Consider the following 22,822-nt stretch of genomic DNA (forward strand, 5'->3'; position numbering starts at 1 on the left):
TTTAATGTTGGCCTTTTGCTTCATTTGTATTTTTTTTGTTTAATCCTGCATTCCATTTTGTCACAGACATGTCCTTCAGTTCTCTATTCCCCTTCCCTGTCCAAACATTTTATCTTCAACTTAAAACCTATGTGGCCCACCTTTAACAGTTCTGATGAAAGGTTATTGACCTGAAACTGAAGCCGACTCCCACATTTGCCCCTTTCTGATATGAGGGTTGCAGATCTAGGGAAACTGAGCTCCATAGAGAAATTCCAGTAAGAATTAAAAATTTAAATCCATTATTGCTGGATTTAGAACAAATGCAAGTCTGCAAACACAGATGATTAAGAAGAGGACCTGTGGTTGGTTAGGATAAGGGTAGCAGACCTGTGAATGACCAAGTTTTCAACAGGTTGTAGTTCAACATTGACTTAACTGAATGTACTATTGCCATGAACTAGAATGGTGTGATAGAGAAAGCCCTAGAAGTCTGTCAGTAACTGGACTAAATCTACACTTGACACTGAACACATGGAGATAGTGCTGTGCAGCCATGCAAAATGATGCCCATCATTGATTTCTTTCAGTTGTGCTTGATCAGCATTGAATATTCCAATAATTTGAGAGTTTGAGATTAAGAGAAAACCTTCCAAAGAAGAGAAGTGAGCCGTGGTGCTTTTCTCGGAATTGCTGGCCCATTGCTGCTGTAATGTGCCTGTTGAAGGAAGTATGTTTTAGATTAATTGTGCTACTTCATTACTCTGGCAGAATAATGCGTGGTGTCTTTTTATAGACATTAACCCTTGTGATAAATCTCTAATTTGTCCAAACTTAGTGCAATATGACAAAAAATATGACACAAGGTTAGACATATGACATAAATATGACACAAATCCGGGCAGGTGGGACTAGAATAGATGGATCATCTTGGTTGGCATGGGAAGGTTGGGCCGAAAACTTTGTTTTCATGATGTATGACTAACTATTAGATTGACAAATTGAGTTTTCAGCATCCCTGAAGCTTGTGTTGCTTTCCTTGTGTCAGGTCCGCAAAGAATACTTTCATTGGTTCAGTTAGCACCAGCCCCTTACCTTTGAGGCTTCTAGGTTTTAAGACTAATGATCCCCCAGAACTAAAGTGTAGTGGAGAACTAATAAGGTGCCATCTATCTGATGAGATATTCAATTCAATCTCAACCTTCTCGGACATATTTAAAATATCCCAAGGCAAAGTTTTGTAGAACCAGTGATAGTCTGAGTTTATAGCTAATATCTATCCCTCATTTAGAATTTCTGAAAAAGATTAGTTCAACATTGTTTGTGGAAGTGTACATCTATCTATATTATAATATAAAAGTCTGTGGCTGTCGGCTGGCTGTGTGTGTTTCTGCCTGACTTGTGGGTGCCAGCCTTTGATTCGTTGCTACGCCAACGTCAGACCCAGAGACGCCGACATTTTTTTCCATTTTGGTAGAGATTTCACTTTTCATTCCAAGTATCCACTCCTCATTAAATTTCGTCGCTTTTATCTACACATTTTTAATTAAATCCTTCGTCCCCCACCCCCACTCACTCATTTTGTTGCCTCCTGCTGGCAAGCGACCATAACGGCTGTTGGCGCCCGCATCTCGCCTCAAAGACGCCATTTAAAAACAGCCGCACTGCTGATTCTTGAACCGCTTGAGTTGGAGGACCACATCTCCCGTGGGGGCTACGGGTAGGCAACGGCTGCGTTGGGGGAGCAGACCCAACGGGTCTGCACTTGGTCTAGTATATAACTAAAAGTCTCATCTTGACCACTTCCGGTCTGCGCTGTATATCGCTACCATATATCACTAGGATTTTTGGCCATCTTACTCGCAGTCCTCCACTGAGGCAGTCCCGAGGATGTTTCCGATCGATGAAAAATAAAAAAGCTATGAGTGCTTTGTTTGGCAATTTGGTGGCCTGTACTCTGCTTGAAATACTATGAAATTGAATGTGGTGGACTGCACTTTGCTTGAAATGCTGTGAAATTGAATGTGGTGGACTGCACTTTGCTTGAAATGCTGTGAAATTGAATGTGGTGGCCTGCACTTTGCTTGAAATGCTGTGAAATTGAATGTGGTGGCCTGCACTCTGCTTGAAATGCTATGAAATTGAATGTGGCGGCCTGCACTCTGCTTGAAATGGAATTTCCAGGAATAGCCGTGAGCGAACTACCAGCCCACCAGGCCTGAGTGACTGAGCTGCCAGCCCACCAGGCCTGAGTGACTGAGCTACCAGCCTAAGAATCCATTTGGCCCACAATGTCCATACTAGCTCCCTGGAAACCAGTCCCTTTGGCCCACACCCATACTGGTGCTCCAGAAAGCCCCCCACTGGCCACCAATATTTGAATTGGTGGAGAGGTGGAATACTGCGTTGGGGGACCAGCCCTCCCATGTGAACATGGGACCCAACGGGTCCCACTTAGTCTAGTACACCGATATAATTCCTTTATAATTGTTTATGCTGCTTGAATGTGGTGCTCAAGTTCTGAGGATTTGCAAATACTTATCCTGTCAGTTTCTCAGTGCATGCCCCCATTGCAAGAATATTTTTTTTACTATCATTCTCTCTACCCTGGGATGTGGTCTATTAATCCCATTCTTGCATAACACATTTCTTGCTGGCTTTATAAGCATCCTTCAAACACAACTGTTTTCAATGTACCTGGTTCCTCATTTGTCCTGGTGTCCTTCATCACAGAATAATTGGGCTGTTGAATAATTAGAATGTTAACATGAAATGTTAAATATTAAAATTGCATGCTTGCACTCTTTATTGGATCCCATTGTCAGTCCTGCCTAAAGGGCCTGTCCCACTTGGTGATTTTTTTCGGCGATTGCCGGTGTCATATCGGGGTGGCCAAAAGATTTTGAACATTTCAAAATCCTGCGGCGACAAGAAAAATGTTGCGACACTTGATAAACACCGTGCGTCAATACGTCATCATGCCGCGATTTTTTCAGTGACCTGATATGTCGGTCGATGATGCCAGCAGTCGCCGAAAAAAATCGCCGAGTGGGACAGGCCCTTAAGGGTGCTATATGTATGGAGTTTGTATATTCCATACATATGCCGAGATGGCCTGTTTCCGTGCTGTAATTGTTATATTCTCCCCATGACTGTGTGGGGTTTATCTGGGTGCTCATGCTTCCTCCCACACTCCAAAGACGTACAGATTTGTAGGTTAATTGGCTTCAGTGAAAATTGTAAATTGTCCCTGGTGTGTTGGATAGTGCTAGTGTACGGTGATTGCTGGCCAAAGCGGACTTGGTGGACCGAAGGACCTGTTTCCATGCTGTAAACTAAACTAAAATGAAATCTGTCAACATTCAGTTCTAAAGTCGACATTATGTAAGAATTGAAGTTGCTCTAATTACCACACATACAACTGCAGATCCTGTTAATGCTTTAAAAAAAATCATCATGGAATTTGTAAAATGGTGCTTTCCTTTTGGTAAATTTGTGCGGAACAGAGAGGGGAAACTGTTTTATTGCTTTTAACCAAGAGGAACATAAATGCTGGCTTCATGGGTGATTTCAGCTGCATATTGGGAGCGGAAGGGGAAAAAACTCTGGAAAGTTATTAGTTGTGTTTGTTCTAAGTCACTTTGTCTTTGGGATTCACAAGCCTTGACTTCCATTTGCAGGGGCTGGGCACTCCTCAGCAACCTATCCCCAGCCAAGCCAATATTATTATTACAGTCAATCTACAACAATTAGGTAAACATTACTTTTCAGTTTATTGAACTGAAACAAACCATTGAAACTTTACATTGCAACCTACTCAAAGAGCTTTGTTGATATATTTGAAAAGGATCTGTGTCACTAGTAAATGATCGTATTTTTTTATAAGAGGGATCAGATTAGAGTGAATGGATGAAGGTAGGATTAGCCAGTACTGGGTACTGATTTTGGATGATCATATTGAATGGCTGTGCTGGCTCGAAGGGCGGAATGGCCAACCTCCTGCACCTATTTTCTATGTTTCTATGTAAGAGAGGGTAAAAAAGGAGTAGGGCGATGGAGGAGTTTGGCAGATGGTACACACCAGCTGGTTAGGGGTCATTATTTAAAGTCACAGAATTCAATGTTCATACCGTTGGATTGTAAGCTAGCCAAGTGGAATGCAAGGAGCTATTCCTCTAGTTTGTGTGTAGCCTCACTCTGGCAATGGAGGAAGTCAAGGACAGAAAGGTTGATGTTCAAATGAGAAAAGGAGTTGGCAAACAGGAGATCCAGAAGACCTTGGCAGATAGGGTGCAAGTGTTCTGCAAAACGGCCATCTAGTCTACACTTGCCATTGCCGATGTAAAGGAGTTCACATCTGGAGCACTGAATGCAGTAAATGAGGTTTGAAGAGGTGCATGTGAACCTGTCTCACCTGGAAGGGCTGTTGTGTTGCCTGGATGGAAGTGAGAGTGGAGATGTAGGTGCAAGTGTAAGATTTGCGGGTGCAGAGGGAAAGTGGAGGTAGTTTAGAGAGAAGGGATGAGTGAACCAAGGAGCTGTAGAGGGAATGATTTCTCCAGAAAGCAGATAGCAATGGAGACACGAAGATATGATTGGTGGCGGGATCACATTAACGGTTGTGGAAATGTCTAGTTATGTTGCAAGTTGCAGGGCTCAAAACTGCAAGTTCGGATAACTTGTTCTTTTTCTGATTATGTCAGGACTGACCATTTATTTTTGCCATACTTCTCCTTCTTTGATTTATATATTCTTGCCTGCTTGGTACGTACCAGTAAGACAGACGTTACAACGTCATCCAGACCTCTCAATAAGCGAGTTTGGTATTCCGACTGCGCATGCCCAGGTCATAGGTCACTGGAGATAAACATTATCTGCTGCTAAGCTGCTGCATGTTTTCAGACCGGCGTTTCATCCGCAGTCAGGATTGAACCCGGGTCACCGACGCTGCAGGCGCTGTTGATTTCTCCTGGACCATCCCCGTTCCCTCCAGAGTGTCCCATCCCTGTCCGGGGGTGGCCGGAGATGTCTGGGGTGTCCCTGGACTGATGGGACACCGGCCTGGAATAGTGGCGGCCCCCGGGCTTACAGCTACTCAACTCTGCCTGTCCCGCCGGGTTAACCGACAGCCCTGGACTGACGGTGGTGCAGCAGTAGAGTTGCTGCCTTACCGCACCAGAGACCCGGGTTCGATCCTGACTATGGGTGCTGTCTGTACAGAGTTTGTATGTTCTTCCTGTGACCACTTGGGGTTTTATCCAGGTGCTCCAGTTTCCTCCCACACTCCAAAGACGTACAGGTTTGTAAGTTATTTGGCTTGGGTAAAATTGTAAATTGTCCCTGTAGGATAGTGTTAACATGGGGCCTGTTTCTTCTCTGTACCTGTATCTCAAAACAAAACTAAACCACGATGGAAACTTTTAGGGTGCATAGGTTAAATCTCCCCTTCTCGTGCTCTGACCACCTCATGAGCTTGGCAGCTGAGACCAAGGCCAAAATAAAAACTGCAACTCAAAATTTCACAAGTGACATATACTAATATAAACAGAAAAAAAACTGAAGGAACTCAACCAGTCAGGCAGCAGGTGTGGAAGAAGAGACAAGTTGAAGATTCAGGCTGAAGATCCTTCATCAAAATTGGGAAATATGGTCCAAGTAGCAGAGGTGGAGGAGGCCAATAGTAGAACAAGGGAAATGTCCGTAATGGGGTTAAATGATGTGGCTACTGAATAGATAGACATGGTCTTTTGTGTAGTTAATCTGGCCCGCGGAATGATTTGGGGGGGGGGGGGGGGGGGGGGGGAGTAAATTCACGACCATTTATCATGTATCCACTCTCTATGGCAATCTGCATACGCGACCTGACAATCATATGTTGATGGACCAACGGGGTGGACCAATCACGTCGCGGTGGGGAGTGGGCGGGACCTTGGAGGGTTGCATCCAAAGGTACCAGAGGTCGCATCTGCCTACACCGCATGTTAGAGAGAGAGAGAGAGAGAGAGAGAGAGAGGGGAAAAAAGTGGTGCTATTGTAAATGTGATCACTTCAATAATAATTAGAGGCTAACTATGTTCATTGTCTGAGTTTGATTGCTGGAAGCAGGCTAATTTAAAACAATTGGTGCAGTTGTGTAGCCTACATTTACAATTTGTTTCGTTAGGTCTACATTTGTGTCTGCTAATGTTCAATTTCAAATGGTTTATTAATGGAAAGGGTGTGGCTCCCTAAACAATCTTAGCAAAAATAGCATTGTTTTTTTCTCTCTCTCTCTCTCATCACACCTTTCTTGTAGCCTACGACTGTAAGTTAATACCAATCATAAAAGTAATGCCTGCTAGGCAATCTTCTTCATAAGAAATGAAATTCGTAAAGTGAAACACTTTGTAGTTATTACTGAGACGCGTGAGAGCAGGTTGAAAAATCAAAGGCAATGAAAGCTGTGCACAACTGATCCTGGCGGTATGGTCGCATTTTGCCCAATCCGGTTTGTGACCTAAAATGAGTTTGACACCTTAAACCCTCTGGTATCTGACATTTCTACCCTGAGGGAAACTGACTGACGATCCTATCTAAGCCTCATAATTTTATATTAATTACCCCTCAGTCTCAAATGCTCTAGAGAAAACAGTTCAATTGTGTCCATCCTCTCTTCATAGCTAATGCACTCTAACCAAGCAGCATCCTGGTAACATCCTTTTGTAACTTCTCAAAAGCAAACTCATTCTTCCTGCAATGTACAACTAGAATTGTATGCAATACCTTGCATGCAACTGAACCAAACTTTTATACCACTGCAACATGATTTGTCAACTTTTGTACTCAATGCTCTCATATTGCCCTTTTTGTGGAGTTGTGGACTTGAACACCAAGATCCTTCCATACATCAATGCTCTTCAGGGTCCAGCCACTTGTATTTTCTCTTGCAGTTCGGCTACCAAAATATCTGGATTAAACTTCACCTGACATTTCTTTGCCCATGTTTCAAACTGATCTATATCTTGCTGTATCCTTTGACAACCTTCCTCACTATCCACAACTCCACCAATTCTTCATGTCTGCTTCCTAATCAGCCTGTTCTGCATTTCCATCCAAATCTTAGGACTGTAGATGCTGCTGGAGTAACTGAGCGGCATCATCTCTGGAGAAAAATGATGGGTAACATTTTGGGTCGGTACACTATTTCAAAAGAAAGGTCCCAACCCAAAACATCACCAATCCTTTTTCACCAGAGACGCTGACTGGCCCGCTGAGCCAAGCCAATTTTGAATCCAACCTTCCAAGCCTCTGTGGATCCCCTGTTCCATAATTTCCTGGCTCAGCCTATCATGAGGAACCTTGTCCAATGCTTGACTAAAGTCGACATTTACATCCTCTGCCCTATCGTCATCACATTTATGTTGTTGCTGTAAAAGGCTTAACTGCGTAGGCACGAGCTTGACACTTTACTTGACATTTTACTTTGACAACAATAAACTTCAGACCCATGTTGGCTGGGGAAGCATTTTGAAAAGCTGCTATATAAATGCAGATATTTCTATTTACCACTCGTATGCAATATTAATTATTGATTTTGCAGAGAAAGCATTTTCCTTTAGTACAGATACTGGTATAAATATGCCCATTAATGAGGCTGCTATGGGTCTGTGACCTGAAACAATGTTTCTCTTCCCACAAACAATACCTAGTTGGCATTTTCTCTTGTTTCAAATTTCCAGCATTGGCATTTTGTTGAAATTCATTTCACTGGAATACGGACTCCTGTATATATGTTTGGGATGCATACTGGATTTAGTAAGATCTGAAAAAATGTTCTCAATGCAGAGAATTACATTTCATATTAGGAGTCAATCCCTGTGGGTTGTTTAGTTGAAGGTTATGAATCCATAGACTGACTTAGTTTATTTAATGGCTTCACTTTAACAAAATCTTAGTTTATAAGGGAGATATTGTACTTGTGAGAACAGATATTGAACAATTCAGGTGACGTGCAGGAAGGAACTGCAGATGCTAGTTTAGATTCAGATTCAGATTCAATTTTAATTGTCATTGTCAGTGTACAGTACAGAGACAACGAAATGCATTTAGCATCTCCCTTGAAGAGCGACATAGCAAACGATTTGAATTAAAAAAATATATATAATAAGTGTCCGGGGGGGGGGGGGATGGGCAGTCACCGAGGTACGTTGTTTAGTAGTGACAGCCGCCGGAAAGAAGCTGTTCCTCGACCTGCTGGTTCGGCAACGGAGAGACCTGTAGCGCCTCCCGGATGGTAGGAGGGTAAACAGTCCATGGTTGGGGTGAGAGCAGTCCTTGGCGATGCTGAGCGCCCTCCGCAGACAGCGCTTGCTTTGGACAGACTCAATGGAGGGGAGCGTGGAACCGGTGATGCGTTGGGCAATTTTCACCACCCTCTGCAATGCCTTCCGGTCGGAGACAGAGCAGTTGCCATACCATACTGTGATGCAGTTGGTAAGGATGCTCTCGATGGTGCAGCGGTAGAAGTTCACCAGGATCTGAGGAGACAGATGGACCTTCTTCAGTGTCCTCAGGAAGAAGAGACGCTGATGAGCCTTCTTGATCAGAGTAGAGGTATTGTGGGTCCAAGAGATACCGGTTTATACCGAAGATAGACCGGCAGCATCTCTAGACAGAAGGAATGGGTGACGTTTCGTGTCGAGACCCTTCTTCAGACTGAAACGTCACCCATTCCTTCTATCCAGAGATGCTGCCTGTCACGCTGAGCTAAGTTGGGTGAAGTTGCAGGTTCAGTTTTTCAACATGTGCTCATTAGCCGAGCACAGCAGGAGAAGTTGCAACATGAACTGGCTTTGGGCCATTCAGTTACAGAAAGAGATACAAAAGTCCAGCATTTCTGCTTCCAACTACTGGTTTATCACTGAGCTTGTTTGTTTACCTTGCATCTCTAGTCCTAAGGAACTTCACATAAATGTCATCAAACTAAATTTGACATTAAGCCACAATAGATAACTCAATACAAGAGGTCAATTGTAAAGACCAAGAGGGAGAGCACTTTAGGAAATAATTTTTTGGTCAGGCAGCAAAAAATCAGCTGCATCTCGACAAAATGAAAGAAAAAATAAGTCTGAGTTGAGATATGCTAATCTTGGAGTGAAGCAAGGTTAATTGGGCTATAGAGAGCCGAGGTTGTAAAAGTTATCTAGTACATGCTGAAATCTTGAGCAAAACAAGTCACTGTGTCGGGCAGCATTTTCAGAGCAATTGGAAAGGTGATGTTTGGGATCGGGACCCATCTTCAGACATTGTGGTTTGGGGAGGGTGGGGGTGGGGGGGGGGGGGGGGGGGGGGGGGTGGGGGGGGTGAAGCTGAAAAAGAGAGGTGGGCATGGGATAAAGCCTGGCAAGGATTTTATCGAATGCTCCTTTTGTCAACTTTTCATCCGTAGCCTATATCACTTCATTCACCTGAAAATTACCCCCGCCCCCACCTGTATCATCAATCACTGCTAGGCTTTGTCTCCTTCCTACCTCTCTTCCAGCTTTCTCCCACTATTACAATCGGTCTGAAGAAGGGTCTCAGCCCAAACGTTGCCTGTCCATTCCCTCCACAGATGCTGCCCAGCCTGTTGAATTCCTCCAGCACTGTTTTGCAGAGTATTTAGCAACCTTCTTCTGGGAAGGAGAAAGCTAAAGTCATAAACTTTCATAACTGAGAATCACAGGTGTTCCTGAAGAGTTGTGGGTATAATTTAACTTCAAACGGGTGAGGATAGCATGAGGGAAAGGCACATGACAGTGGAGACTAAAACTGTTTACTATTGCTTATTATGGCGGAAAACACATTTGTATGATAATAACGCTTGAATTCTAAAATAAATATTACAGCCTTCAGAAAGATTTTCTTTCAGATCCAGTATCATTATCATGCAACATGGTAACATGCCCTTCTAGTTCAGCAATCGAGGACTAATCTGATTTTCCAGCTCTCAGCCCTTGGCTTTCTACAGCATGGCATTTCAAGTGCTAATCAAAATGCAAAAACGATTAGTACCTATCTCCTCCTCCTCCAGCTTGAGCAGTGAATTCTGCATTTCTAACACCCTCTGGGTGTAATATTTATTTCGCATCTTTGGATGTCCTTATTGCGTTCTCAACACCATGGAGAAAAGTTCCCTTCAGGCTGCCCTATCTCGGTCCTCATAATGTTCTATATATAGGGAGGAACTGCAGATTTTGGTTTTAAACCGGATAGACACACAAAGCTGGAGTAACTCAGCGGGACCACAGCATCTCTGGAGAGAAGGAATGGATGACGTTTCGGGTCGAGACCCTTCTGACTGGTTAGGGATTAGGGAAATGAGAGATATAGAGAGATAAAGATTTGGGTGAAAACGAGAAGCTAGTGTGATTAGGGTGGGGGAGGGATAGAGAGAGAGAGAGAGAGAGCTTGAAGCTGTGCAGTGGGTTTCTGGATGCTTTCAAGATAGAGCTAGATAGGGCTCTTAAAAAATAGCGGATGCGGGGGATATGGGGAGAGGGCAGGAATTGATTGTGGATGATCAGCCATGATCACATTGAATGGCGGTGGTGGCTCGAAGGGCGAAATGGCCTACTCCTGCACCTATTGTCTATGTTCCATGTAAATTGGATCTATAATTGGTTTCATTGTAGGAAGCAGCGGGTGATGATCGAAGGGAGATCTGTGGATAGTCATGTGCTTCGGGGTTAGTGCTGGGCCTGTTATTTGTTATCTATATCACTGGTACGGTTAATAAATTTGCAAATGACTTCAACGTAAGTGATATCGTGGACAGTGGAGAATGTCATCAACAATTACAATGGAAACTTGATCAGAGAGTCCATGGGCTGAGGAAGGTCAAATGGAATTTAATTCAGATAAGTTGCATTTTGCAAAATCAAATCAGGGTACAACTTCACAGTGAATGGTAATGAATTATTCTTTGGAGTATAGGAGACGGGGGTAATCTTATAGAGGTGTATAAAATCACGAGGGGATAGATAAGAGTTTATGCACAGTGTTTTACTGGGTAGGGATTCAAGAATTAGTGGGCAAAAGTTTAAAGTGAGAGGGAAGAGATTTAATAGGAACCCGATGGGCACCTTTTTAAGCACACAGTGGTGTTGGGATGAGCTGGCAGGATAGGTGGTTGAGCAATATACTATAACAACATTTAAAAATAAGGGGAAAGGTTTAGATCGATATGGGTAAAACACAGGCAAATGGGACTACCTTGTGTAGGTATCGTGGTTGGCATGGACGGGTTGGAACGGAGGGTGTTTCTGTGCTGTAAGACTATTGTGTGGGGGTTCAATGCAGAAGATGTGAACAGCAGTACAGTTAGAAGCTGTTTTGAAGGCTTGCTTCAGTTGCTGGCATCTGTGCCAAGCTCTTCAGCTTCCACTGCCACCTGGTGTTCATCTTTGCACTGACTGTTTTTCCTCATCATCCAGTACGTTGTTGCTGTGTAAACCAGAATCCGGATTGGATTCTTTGTGGCTGTGCTGCGACCAACAAGTCACCAATCACAAATGCCGAGTCCCAACATTACATTGACAACCCATTTCAAAGGTCTGTGGATTACGGTTGGGATAAAAATAGCTTTATGCATAATGGCTGAAAGCTATCTTGTGCTAAACCTCCCAGGGTCCCAATTATCTACATGTGTAAAAGCAGCTTGCTGACTGGTGATCTTGATGTATTAAACATGAGCCCTGTTCCAGCCTGAGATCACTTTTGCTGATTAACATGAAGGGGCTCATGAGGTGACAATCATCAGCACATTATGTTTAAGAAGGAACTGCAGATGCTGGAAAATCGAAGGTACACAAAAATGCTGGAGAAACTCAGCGGGTGCAGCAGCATCTATGGAGCGAAGGAAATGGGCAACGTTTCGGGCCGAAACCAAAGAGTTTCGGCCCGAAACATTGCCTATTTCCTTCACTCCATAGATGCTGCTGCACCTGCTGAGTTTCTCCAGCATTTTTGTGTACCATCAGCACATTATGGGTGCTCTTAACAAGAAAGTATTGTAATTGTTGAGTGTGTAGTTACCTCCCACATCGTTATGGCTATCAGTAAATTTCGAATTGATTTGGTTTGGCCTTGAAACCAAGTGAAACACATTCAACTGGAAATGCCGGGTTAGATGAAGAGATGTTTCCTCTGGCGAGGCTGGCTCAAAACAAGTCACATTATCAGAGGTCAGACAAAACAAAAAGTCAAAAGGTGCTTCGGCATACTTCACCTCTTAATGATGACACTGATCTGAACCAATCAGCAACCTGTTGAGGGTTAATATTCACATTTCATTGTCAAAACGCCCTTCAAACTTTCCGAGCAAGTGTATTTTGTTTTCTTTATCTTCTGTTTTTCTGGTTTCTTACTGTGTTTCTAGCTAACCAAGAGTTGTTTCGTTTAAACTTAAACACGTCAGATAGCTGAGCCAATATGTATTTTGTGTCTAGCTCCAGCACCACAGCACACACTTGGCTGCGACAAGTTGCCGGAGCTGCTCTGTGCTTCAATGGATTCCAGCTTTCTCCATGCAGAATAGAAACATAGAAAATAGGCGCAAGAGTAGGCCATTCGGCCCTTTGTGCCTGCACCGCCATTCGATATGATCATGGCTGATCATCCAAGTCAGTATCCTGTACCTGCCTTCTCTCCATACCCGCTGATCCCTTTAGCCACAAGGGCCACATCTAACTCCCTCTTAAATATAGCCAATGAACTGGCCTCAACTACCTTCTGTGGCAGAGAATTCCACAGATTCACCACTCTCAGTGTAAAAATTGATTTTCTCATCTCAGTCCTAAAAGACTTCCCTCTTATCCTTAAACTGTGACCCCTAGTTCTGGACTTCCCCAACATCGGGAATAATCTTCCTGCATCTAGCCTGTCCAACCCCTTAAAAATGTTGTAAGTTTGTATAAGATCCCCCCTCAATCTTCTAAATTCTAGCGTGTACAAGCCGAGTCTATCCAGTCTTGCTTCATATGAAAGTTCTGCCATCCCAGGAATCAGTCTGGTGAACCTTCTCTGTACTCCCTCTATGGCAAGAATGTCTTTCCTCAGATTAGGAGACCAAAACTGTACGCAATACTTCAGGTGTGGTCTCACCAAGACCCTGTACAACTGCAGTAGAACCTCCCTGCACTTATACTCAAATCCTTTTGCTATGAATGCTAACATACCATTTGCTTTCTTCACTGCCTGCTGCACCTACATTCCTACGTTCAATGACTGGTGTACCATGACACCCAGGTCTCGTTGCATCTCCCCTTTTCCTAATTGGCCACCATTCAGATAATAGTCTACTTTCCTGTTTTTGCCACCAAAGTGGATAACCTCACATTTATTCACATTATACTGCATCTGCCATGCATTTGCCCACTCACCCAACCTATCCAAGTCACCTTGCAGCCTCCTAGCATCCTCCTCACAGCTAACACTGCCCCCCAGCTTTGTGTCATCCGCAAACTTGGAGATGTTGCATTCAATTCCCTCATCCAGATCATTAATATAAATTGTAAATAGCTGGGGTCCCAGCACTGAGCCATGCGGTACCCCACTAGTCACTGGCTGCCATTCTGAAAAGGACCCGTTTACTCCTACTCTTTGCTTCCTGTCTGCCAGCCAGTTCTCTATCCACATCAATACTGAACCCGCAATACCGTGTGCTTTAAGTTTACATACTAATCTCTTATGTGGGACCTGGTCGAAAGCCTTCTGAAAGTCCAGATATAACATATCCACTGGTTCTCCCTTATCCACTCTACTAGTTATATCCTCGAAAAATTCTATAAGATTCGTCAGACATGATTTACCTTTCTTATATCCATGCAGACTTTGTCATATGAATTCACCACTTTCCAAATGTGCTGTTATCCCATCTTTAATAATTGACGCCAGAATTTTCCCCACCACCGATGTTGGACTAACTGGTCTGTAATTCCCCGTTTTCTCTCTCCCTCCCTTTTTAAAAAGTGGGGTTACATTAGCTACCCTCCAGTCCTCAGGAACTACTCCAGAATCTAAAGAGTTTTGAAAAACTATCACTAATGCATCCACTATTTCTGCGGCTATTTCCTTAAGTACTCTGGGATGCAACTTATCTGGCCCTGGGGATTTATCAGCCTTTAATCCATTCAATTTACCTAACACCACTTCCCGGCTAACCTGGATTTCACTCAGTTCCTCCATCTCATTTAACCCCCGGTCCCTTGCTATTTCCGGCAGATTATTTATGTCTTCCTTAGTGAAGACAGAACCAAAGTAGTTATTCAATTGGTCTGCCATGTCCTTGTTCCCCATGATCAATTCGCCTGTTTCTGACTGCAAGAGACCTACATTTGTTTTAATTCATCTTTTCCTCTTCACATATCTATAAAAACTTTTGCAGTCAGTTTTTATGTTCCCTGCCAGTTTTCTTTCATAATCTATTTTCCCTTTTCTAATTAAGCCTTTTGTCCTCCTCTGCTGGACTCTGAATTTCTCCCAGTCCTCTGGTAGGCTGCTTTTTCTGGCTAATTTGTACGCTTCATATTTTGTTTTGATAATATACGTGATTTCCCTTGTTATCCACGGATGCACTACCTTCCCTGATTTATTCTTTTGCCAAACTGGGATGAACAATTGTTGTAGTTCATCCGTGCAGTTTTTAAATGCCTTCCATTGCATATCCACCGTCAACCCTTTAAGAATCATTTGCCAGTCTATCTTGGCCAATTCACGTCTCATACCCTCAAAGTCACCGGCTTACAACAAACTGACTGGGTTTGGGGTGCGTAAAGATGGTTTTGGGCAAGAAGGGGGTCAGAGAGCCTCCATGTAAACCAGATTGAAATAATGGAGGGCTATGGAGGGGATGTGCGTTCATTGTTTTACTCCTTTAAAATGTACTTTGGTATTGGTACTTCAACCTGTTGGATCCTTGGTGACTACTAACTCTGGTGTGGAATCGTGGAGTGCAATTACTTTAAAGTACCAAAAATAAGCTTGTTCAAAAAAGCATTATTTGTGCTGAAAGTATTATTTGTCTAGAATTAACCAAAAGTTTGGCTTGAATGTAAAAAAGATGGTAGGAATTTGTACAGAAATTTGAGTTGACCACAGAGGGTAGTGTCTGTGCAACATGCAGTCTCCTTTAGTTCCCATTTTTGTTTTGACTGACAATCTGTACCAAATGTAGAAATGGATGAGATTAACACAAAACTTAATTATGCAATGAATTGAAATCTGCTGTGTTTTTTTCCAACAGGTTGGTGACGTTGTGAAAGTGACCAGGATGAACATCAGTGGTCAGTGGGAGGGTGAAGTGAACGGCCGGCAAGGACTCTTTCCTTTCACCCATGTTCAGATCTTCGACCCCCAGAACCCAGAGGAGAACGAGTGACCTGAAGGTCTGAGCATTTGGTCGCTTCCATCTGCCTGTTCATCACAGTCGGCATCAACATTCGGCGCGTCGCTTCCAAACTAAAGGGGAACGCATCATTTTGCCATGGAAATGCGATTGGGTTTTTGAGTATCTGCTTAACTGCTGGAATTTAACGTTTCTGTCTGAGCTGTTCCCATGTACCATTAAACTACACGATACTAATAATAAATGGAAATGCAGACAGGCGAGGAACAGCCTCAGTCCCAGTACCACGTTAGATCAAGCTACCGATTGGAACTTTTAGCCAACTGGGATAACAGTCTGTAGTTGGCCAAGCCTTTCACACTTGGAACAGTCGAATGGATATTCTTCCTAGGTTTATTAAATGTGGCATGTAGGAATGCTACTGGGACTAGATTCAGCATTATCTTGAGATCACGTAACTTCACAACTGAGTGAATAACAGGCTCTGAACTCATAAGAATGTTTTTAAATCGTTTTCAATGCGTCGTATATACCAGCCTGTGCTGCTGTATACGAGATGTAGAGGAGTCACAATTTTTTGGATACAATGAGATAGGTAGCTGTAGATAACAATCATGGATGTCACTTTTACAGTTTTTTGTAACACCTTTAAAGTGAGCTTTTAAAGAGGAAACACTCTGGGTGGACAGGAACAGAATTGCCCTCCAGTCCAGAAAGGTTACCGGGGTAGGCTGAAAACCACAAGGATCTTGGCAGGGGCTGGTCAATGGCAACCCAAGACGTTCTGGGTTTGGAAGCAGGTGTTCTGTAGACTGACCCAGGGGCTTGTGCTTCACTCAGTAAGAAGCTTATCATATCTCTGAATAGGGAGGTCAAGATTCATTTTAACAAATAGCCTTTGTTTTGCTGTTCAGAAAATAAGGAACAGACTGAAATTATTCAAATAGAATTATTGGTGCCTTTTCTTTTGGACATGGTTTCCAAAGTGAAAGTATCTCAAACTGCAATGATGGACAATGTTCTGTGCCAGACAACAAATTGAGTGAATCAGTGTCCAGCACCTGTAACCAACTGGGTTGTGAGCAGTGCACAAGCCCTGTTATGCCTGCACTTGGTGCAGGGGACTGCAGGAGCTGAACTCGAGCAGCCAGAGGTTGAATGTGTCTGTGGCATGTTTGAGCGCTTCTCTGTTTCTGACCTTGACACACACACACACACTCTTACAGCCACAGGTCAACATGTACTTTGTGTTAGTCTGGCAGTAAAAAATGAATGCCCCTTAAAACAATCTTTTGACAGAACAAACCAATCCTTTGAAGTAAGCTTCTTTTGACCTTTTCTCATTTTTAGTGAAGATTAAGCCCAGTACGTTGTTGTACTACAGATGTACTGACTTAATGAGCTGGGTGGAAAATTGACACCAACAATGCAACATTAAAATGCTCGTCACCAATTTATCACCCTGCATACCAAGTAACTAGTGGATGTTTCACCCATTTCATTTTATGGGCTGACCCATTACTATCTAAATGAGATTTATCAGTTGTGTTGATACAAAAAGCAACTGAGGAATAATTACACACAAACTGTCTTGATGGATGTCTGAGGCAAGGTCACTGGATGGAGAGGAGTCAAAGGCGATGCTGTATCTTTCGTTCTTCCAATCTTGTAGGAAGATCAGTTGACCCTTCGATTCCAATATCTGGGCAGTGGGGGGTGCACAGCAGTTTACCAGGGTGAATACATGGTAGCTACCACTAATAGGCAGCTGCAAATTATTACTGACTGGATATTGTTCCCAAAGGATGTTTTTTTTTTTAATGAATCCATTTGATGGCTCAGTGGCCATTCTACTCCCCCCGCCCCACCCCAAATAATAGATAAAAAGGATGTGGGTGCAATTAATTGCTGAGCATGGTTCGTTTTACACAGCACATTAAACTAATGCCTTGACCATTCCTCTGAAGCTCCTGTGGGGGAGGGGGAATGGTTGACTACTTAGCGTCAAGTCACCATCAAACCAAAGTATGTACCTAGTGCCTAAAAATAATTCAAGATGTGGATAAAGCAGGTTGGTAGATTAGGTATCCCTGTCCTGCATATGTTTAGAAGTGGGCTTTTAGAACCTAAGCAAATATAAGGACCTGTAAAATATGTTTTTGAATATATGTTTTACTTTCCTCCCCTTATCATTCTGGCCTTGCTGAGTGAACAGGTCTTGGATCATAATGAGACATCAGTATTGACCCAATGGACTGCTTAGTGCAGAATCATTGGCATGTTTGGGTCTGTCTCAATATATCTGCTCATACTAATGTCTGGGGCCTATTTTTTTTTTTTTCCTTCATCAAACCACTATAGATCCCTTGGCTTGCCTGCCAAGCTATTACACTGGACTCCTAATGATCTGCCTTTTGCTTGAAATATCTTGTGAGAATACGCAATAGCCTCCATTTCTTTTTTGTTTTCCATTTTCAGACGTCTTGGGTTCCAGTTGTGAGTGTTTCCCCTTTACAAGATGATAGAACCTAGCCCGCTACTCTTCCTGCCTTGCTTACCTGCGTTCACAATATTGTAATTAGGCTTATACCATGGGAAGGAAATAATGCTGGCCTCTGGTTCTGGAAGGTGTAAAACAGTCAGTGAAGCTCAGAGATGGATCAAACTGGAGGACAAACATACCCAGCTTTCATTTGCTTGCCATCCCACTCCATTTGTTGCCAATAAAACTTGTTTACAACACATCAAATTTGCAGAAGGTTTTTGATGCTTAGGTGATCACAGAAAATACCTCTTGTCCATGTGCATGCTAGTGTCACTTTTATTTTTGTAGAGAGCTTTTGCTGTTTGAAGAGAACCATTAAATGCCTTTTGTTTAACATTCGGGAAATGGGAGTGTTTGCCTGGGAACAATCCATTGACTGAAATTCTAGTATTTAAATGCAAGTGTTAAGAACTCTAAATTCTGCTTGCAACCCCGATAAATGTACAAAAATACTGTCTACTTAAATGGGCAATTTGGGGTGCTTTGATTTATTTCTAAAGTTAACAGTATTACAAAACCTGGCCTGTTTTCAGGGACAGTAAGTTTATCTTTGTTCACAATAGTATCTGAGGTGGTTTTCATCACTGAAATCACATGCGGACATTTCCCTTCGTGAAATCAATAACTGTATTGTTTTGTATATGGTTAGTAAACCTTACATTTATTGATATTTCCCTTACTATTCAGAATCTGCATCATTAATAGAGGTAATATTGATATGAAATTGGAGTAATCAAAAGAACAAAGGGAAAACTTTGACCTGTTACTATTCTAGATTAGTGTGGTCAGGGGAATCATAAAACACTTGTGGAAAATTTGGGTGACGTTTTAAGGATTTGGATGGTTAAATGGTAGGCAGTATCCACAAGGTAATCCGGTACAGGGTTTGTATTTTAGTATCTACCGTTCCCCAAATTTGATATCAGTGTGACTGAAGTATTTTATCACTGTTGTGGCTTTGCTGTTTGGAATTGCTGTTGAATACCACTGGAAGTCACAGGCTGCTAATGTTGCTCAAAGTAACGTACCATGGCAGATGCAGTTTGCAGTCTGAAGTGTAACATTTCCGCCACCAACAGCGCATCATTAGTTTGGCAATGAGTCAGTACTTGGCTAATTTTAGCTCATTGTTTCCTCTGTAAAGCTGTGGTGAGTGCACTTTTGCCTCAGAACTGTAGAGCTGTCTCCAAAACCAGCTGTTTGTTTTTGGAACTGGTATTGACTGAGGTTACAAATACTCTTAATCTCTGGTGTGCCTCATTCTACAGCCCATTACAAGTTCCTCAAACAGCAGCGTAATTGCGACACACCTTTGGGCTCAGCTGCATTTACACAGAGTGTCTAGAAGACTGTTTTGCTGAGTATTTGGTGAAGGAGACCATGTTTGTAAGATGTGTACAGGATGGGGAAAGATCTTGTTGACTAGCAAGGGCCTCAAGTGGTTTGCGTATTCATTACAGCATGGAGAGTAGCAGCTTCTTCTGTCAGCTACTTGTGATTAATTAATCTATGGAACCGAGTCTGTTGATTTTGGGCAGGCATTATTTGTATCTCCCATTTCTTGCATTTTTCTGTTCCAATCATGGTTTGTAATTTCCACCAATGTCTCCTCATCCTGACCATTTTAGTCATATTTGAATATAAATTTGTGGGCTGTATTCAACACTGAAATGGAATAATGATTTGAGATGATATTTGGGGCTGTTACATAAAACATCACAATAAAATTATTAACTCTTGTAATCGTACAATTGTTTTACTGACCGATCCAGAATTGTTCCAATGTAACCTTTGTCAAATGAGAACCTTGCAGATTTTTTAAAAATCCTCTTATTTTTTCCTAGTCTCCTTTGATTTCATTGTGGGACTATCCCACCAGTCTGGTGAACCTTCATTGCATTCCTTCTACAAGTATGCCTGAACTGGGAGTAGTGAGAGCAAACCTGTGGAAAGCTGAAGCGCTGTTTCAGGAGGCCTCTCTGGATCTGAGGCAAGATGCCACTACTACACGTACAATGAAAGCAAACAGACAAATTAAAGATAGGCACAAAAAGCTGGAGTAACTCAAACCAAAACGTCACCCATTCCTTCTCCAGAGATGCCTGTCCCACTGAGTTACTCAAGCTTTTTGTGTTTATCTTCAGTTTAAACTAGCAACTACAATTCCTACACAATAGACAAATTAACTTTAATTCAACTTGGTTCTGCCTATTGCCTGCCAGCCTCTGCTTCATTCCTCCCTTCCCTCTTTATACCGGCTACCTTCCCTGTACATTCTCAGTCCTGATTCAAGATCTCGACCTGAAACATCAACCATTCCTCTGCCTCTACAGATACTGCCAAACCCATTAAGTTCTTCCAGCAGTTTGTTTGTGCTCCAAACTCCAGTGTGTGCAGTCTCATGAACCTTTGGTACCATGTTTACCATCAATTTCAGCTGCCTTTGCTAATCATGTAAAGTGTTTCAAACCAATTTAAACTATTCGGCTTTCTAGCTTCAAGCCTGGATAGATTACATTTGGTCCCTTGTGCGCATCCTAGTCTTGTTTGCAGGAGGGGGAGGGCCATTGTAAACATGAACTGGCATGGAGGAAGAGTCATTCAGAGGTGTCAGCAGCTTGCACTGGGGAACGGCTGAATGGTCCGACCGACAGACTGTCAAAGGGAGACTGACACAGTGGAATTGAGCAACAAATTTTGGAGCCTCGCTGCCCCAGCATAACATGGGCGGTCACAGAGGCCCAGGTAGGTGGAAGGGGAAGCAGGGAGACGGCGTAGTTTAAGGTGAGAAAGGCAAAGTTTAAAGCAGAGAATCGTGGGTGCCTGGAATGTGCTTCCAGAGGTAATAGTGGAGGCAGATAACACTGGGCATTTCAGAGGCTTTTAGATTGGCACAGGGAACACTCCCACGATAGCGGATTCTAAAACTAGAGAACATAGGGGATATTTAGGAAGGAATTCGTGAGCAAATTTTCCATATAGAGGGTAGCCTGTACCTGGAATCAGCTGTCGGTATAGAAGCAAATATAATTACAATTTTCAGGAAACATACACGGATATATGGATAAGAAGACTTTGGAGAGTGATGGGCCAAAAGCAGGCAAACGTGGTTGGCGTGGATAAGTTTTGGCCACAGGTCCTGTTTGTTTGGCAACTCCAATTCTCACTCTGCTGAGTTTTAAACTGTATTCATTGAAGCACTGATTGGATCCAGACATTTCCTAACTTGTCGTGATCATATTGAATGGAAGCCGGTACTGGATTTTGGCACAGTGCATTTGCTGGGTGGGGTGATGGTTTTGTCAAAGTGTTTCAATACTTCACCTGGCTTTGGCCAATTGGGTTCTGGCCTAAGGAGTTGCATGTTGATAGCATGTTAGTGATTCTGTGTGGATGTTGCATTACTAGCTGATACCTGTATAAATACCCGTTTTAGAAATTGGGTAAAAACAGTGCTCAGTGTCTTGCCAGGAGGTGAGAAAATAACACTTTAGTGAGTTTGTTTCTGGTGTAGATCTTGGAGAATGTGAGATGATCAGAGAATTTTTTTAATCGACATGCATTGTATTTTTGGCGCCTGTCAATGTACTTCAATTGTCTTTTTGAAACGTCCAGCATGAGGAAGACATTGAAAGATGATGTAGAAATTCTAACAGGTTTTCTTTAAAGATACAGCATGGAAACAGGCCCTTCGGCCCACCGACCATCCATTCACACTTGTTCTATGTTATCCCACTTGCGCAGTGATCGATTTACAGTGGTAACCTGCACATCTTCGGGATGTGGAGGAAATGGGAGCACCCAGAGAAAACACATTGGAGAGGGAGAAGGGAAGATCGGAGGTATCAGTGTTACAGTTGAATAAAGGGGACTATGGGGCCATGAGGGAGGAGCTGGCCATAGTTGACTGGAAAGATACACTAGCAGGGATGACAGTGGAACAAAAATGGCAAGTATTTCTAGGAATAATACAGAAGGTGCAGGATCAGTTCATTCCTAGGAGGAAGAAAGATTCCAAGGGGAGAAAGGGACGACCATGTCTGACAAGGGACGTCAGGGACAGTATAAACATGAAAGCAAATAAGTTCAACGTAGCAAAGATGAGCGGGAAGCAAGAGGATTGGGTAATGTTTAAAGAACAACAGAAGATACCCAAAAAGACAATACGGGGAGAAAAGATGAGGTATGAAGGTAAGCTAGCCAAGAATATAATGCAGATAGTAAAAGCTTCTTTAGGTATTTGAAGAGGAAAAAATTAGTTAAGACCAAAATTGGACCCTTGAAGGTGAATTTATTATGGGGAACAAGGAAATGGCAGATGAGTTGAACAGGTACTTTGGATCTGTCTTCACTAAGGACACAATCTTCCTGATATAGTAGTGGCCAGAGGATCTGGGGTGACGAAGGAACTGAAGGAAATCCACATTAGGCAGGAAATGGTGTTGGATAGACTGATAGGACTGAAGGTTGATAAATCCCCAGGGCCTGATGGTCTGCAATCCCAGGGTACTTAAGGAAGTGGTTCTAGAAATCATGGATGCATTGGTGATAATTTTCCAATGTTCTATAGACTCAGGATCAGTTCCTGTAGATTGGAGGGTAGCTAATAGTATCCCACTTTTTAAGAGGTGGGAGAGAAAACGGAATCATATACCAGTTAGCCTGACATCGGTGGTGGGGAAAATGCTGAAGTCAATTATAAAAGATGAAATAGCCGAACATTTGGATAGCAGTAACAGGATCGATCCAAGTCAGCATGGATTTACGAAGGGGAAATTATGCTTGACTAATCTTCTGGAATTTTTTGAAGATGTAACTAGGAAAATGGACAAGGGAGAGCCAGTGGGTGTAGTGTACCTGGACTTTCAGAAAGCATTTGATAAGGTCCCACATAGGAAATTAGTGGGCAAAATTAGGGCACATGGTATTGGGGG

The 22,822-nt window shown here is 42.8% G+C and overlaps 1 protein-coding gene across 1 annotated transcript in view; it reads left to right on the forward strand.

Annotated features, from left to right (window-relative positions):
* crkl (v-crk avian sarcoma virus CT10 oncogene homolog-like) overlaps nucleotides 1–19,631 on the forward strand; it is a 37,904-nt gene extending 18,273 nt beyond the window's left edge. Inside the window, exon 2 of the mRNA XM_055655952.1 lies at nucleotides 15,242–19,631. Within this exon, the coding sequence (XP_055511927.1) occupies nucleotides 15,242–15,376 (135 nt within the window). The 3' untranslated portion in view covers nucleotides 15,377–19,631. The remainder of the gene's footprint in view (nucleotides 1–15,241) is intronic.
* The last annotated feature ends 3,191 nt before the right edge of the window (nucleotides 19,632–22,822 follow it).

Source organism: Leucoraja erinacea, chromosome 25 (genome assembly GCF_028641065.1).
Source record: "Leucoraja erinacea ecotype New England chromosome 25, Leri_hhj_1, whole genome shotgun sequence".
Lineage (NCBI taxonomy): Eukaryota > Metazoa > Chordata > Chondrichthyes > Rajiformes > Rajidae > Leucoraja > Leucoraja erinaceus.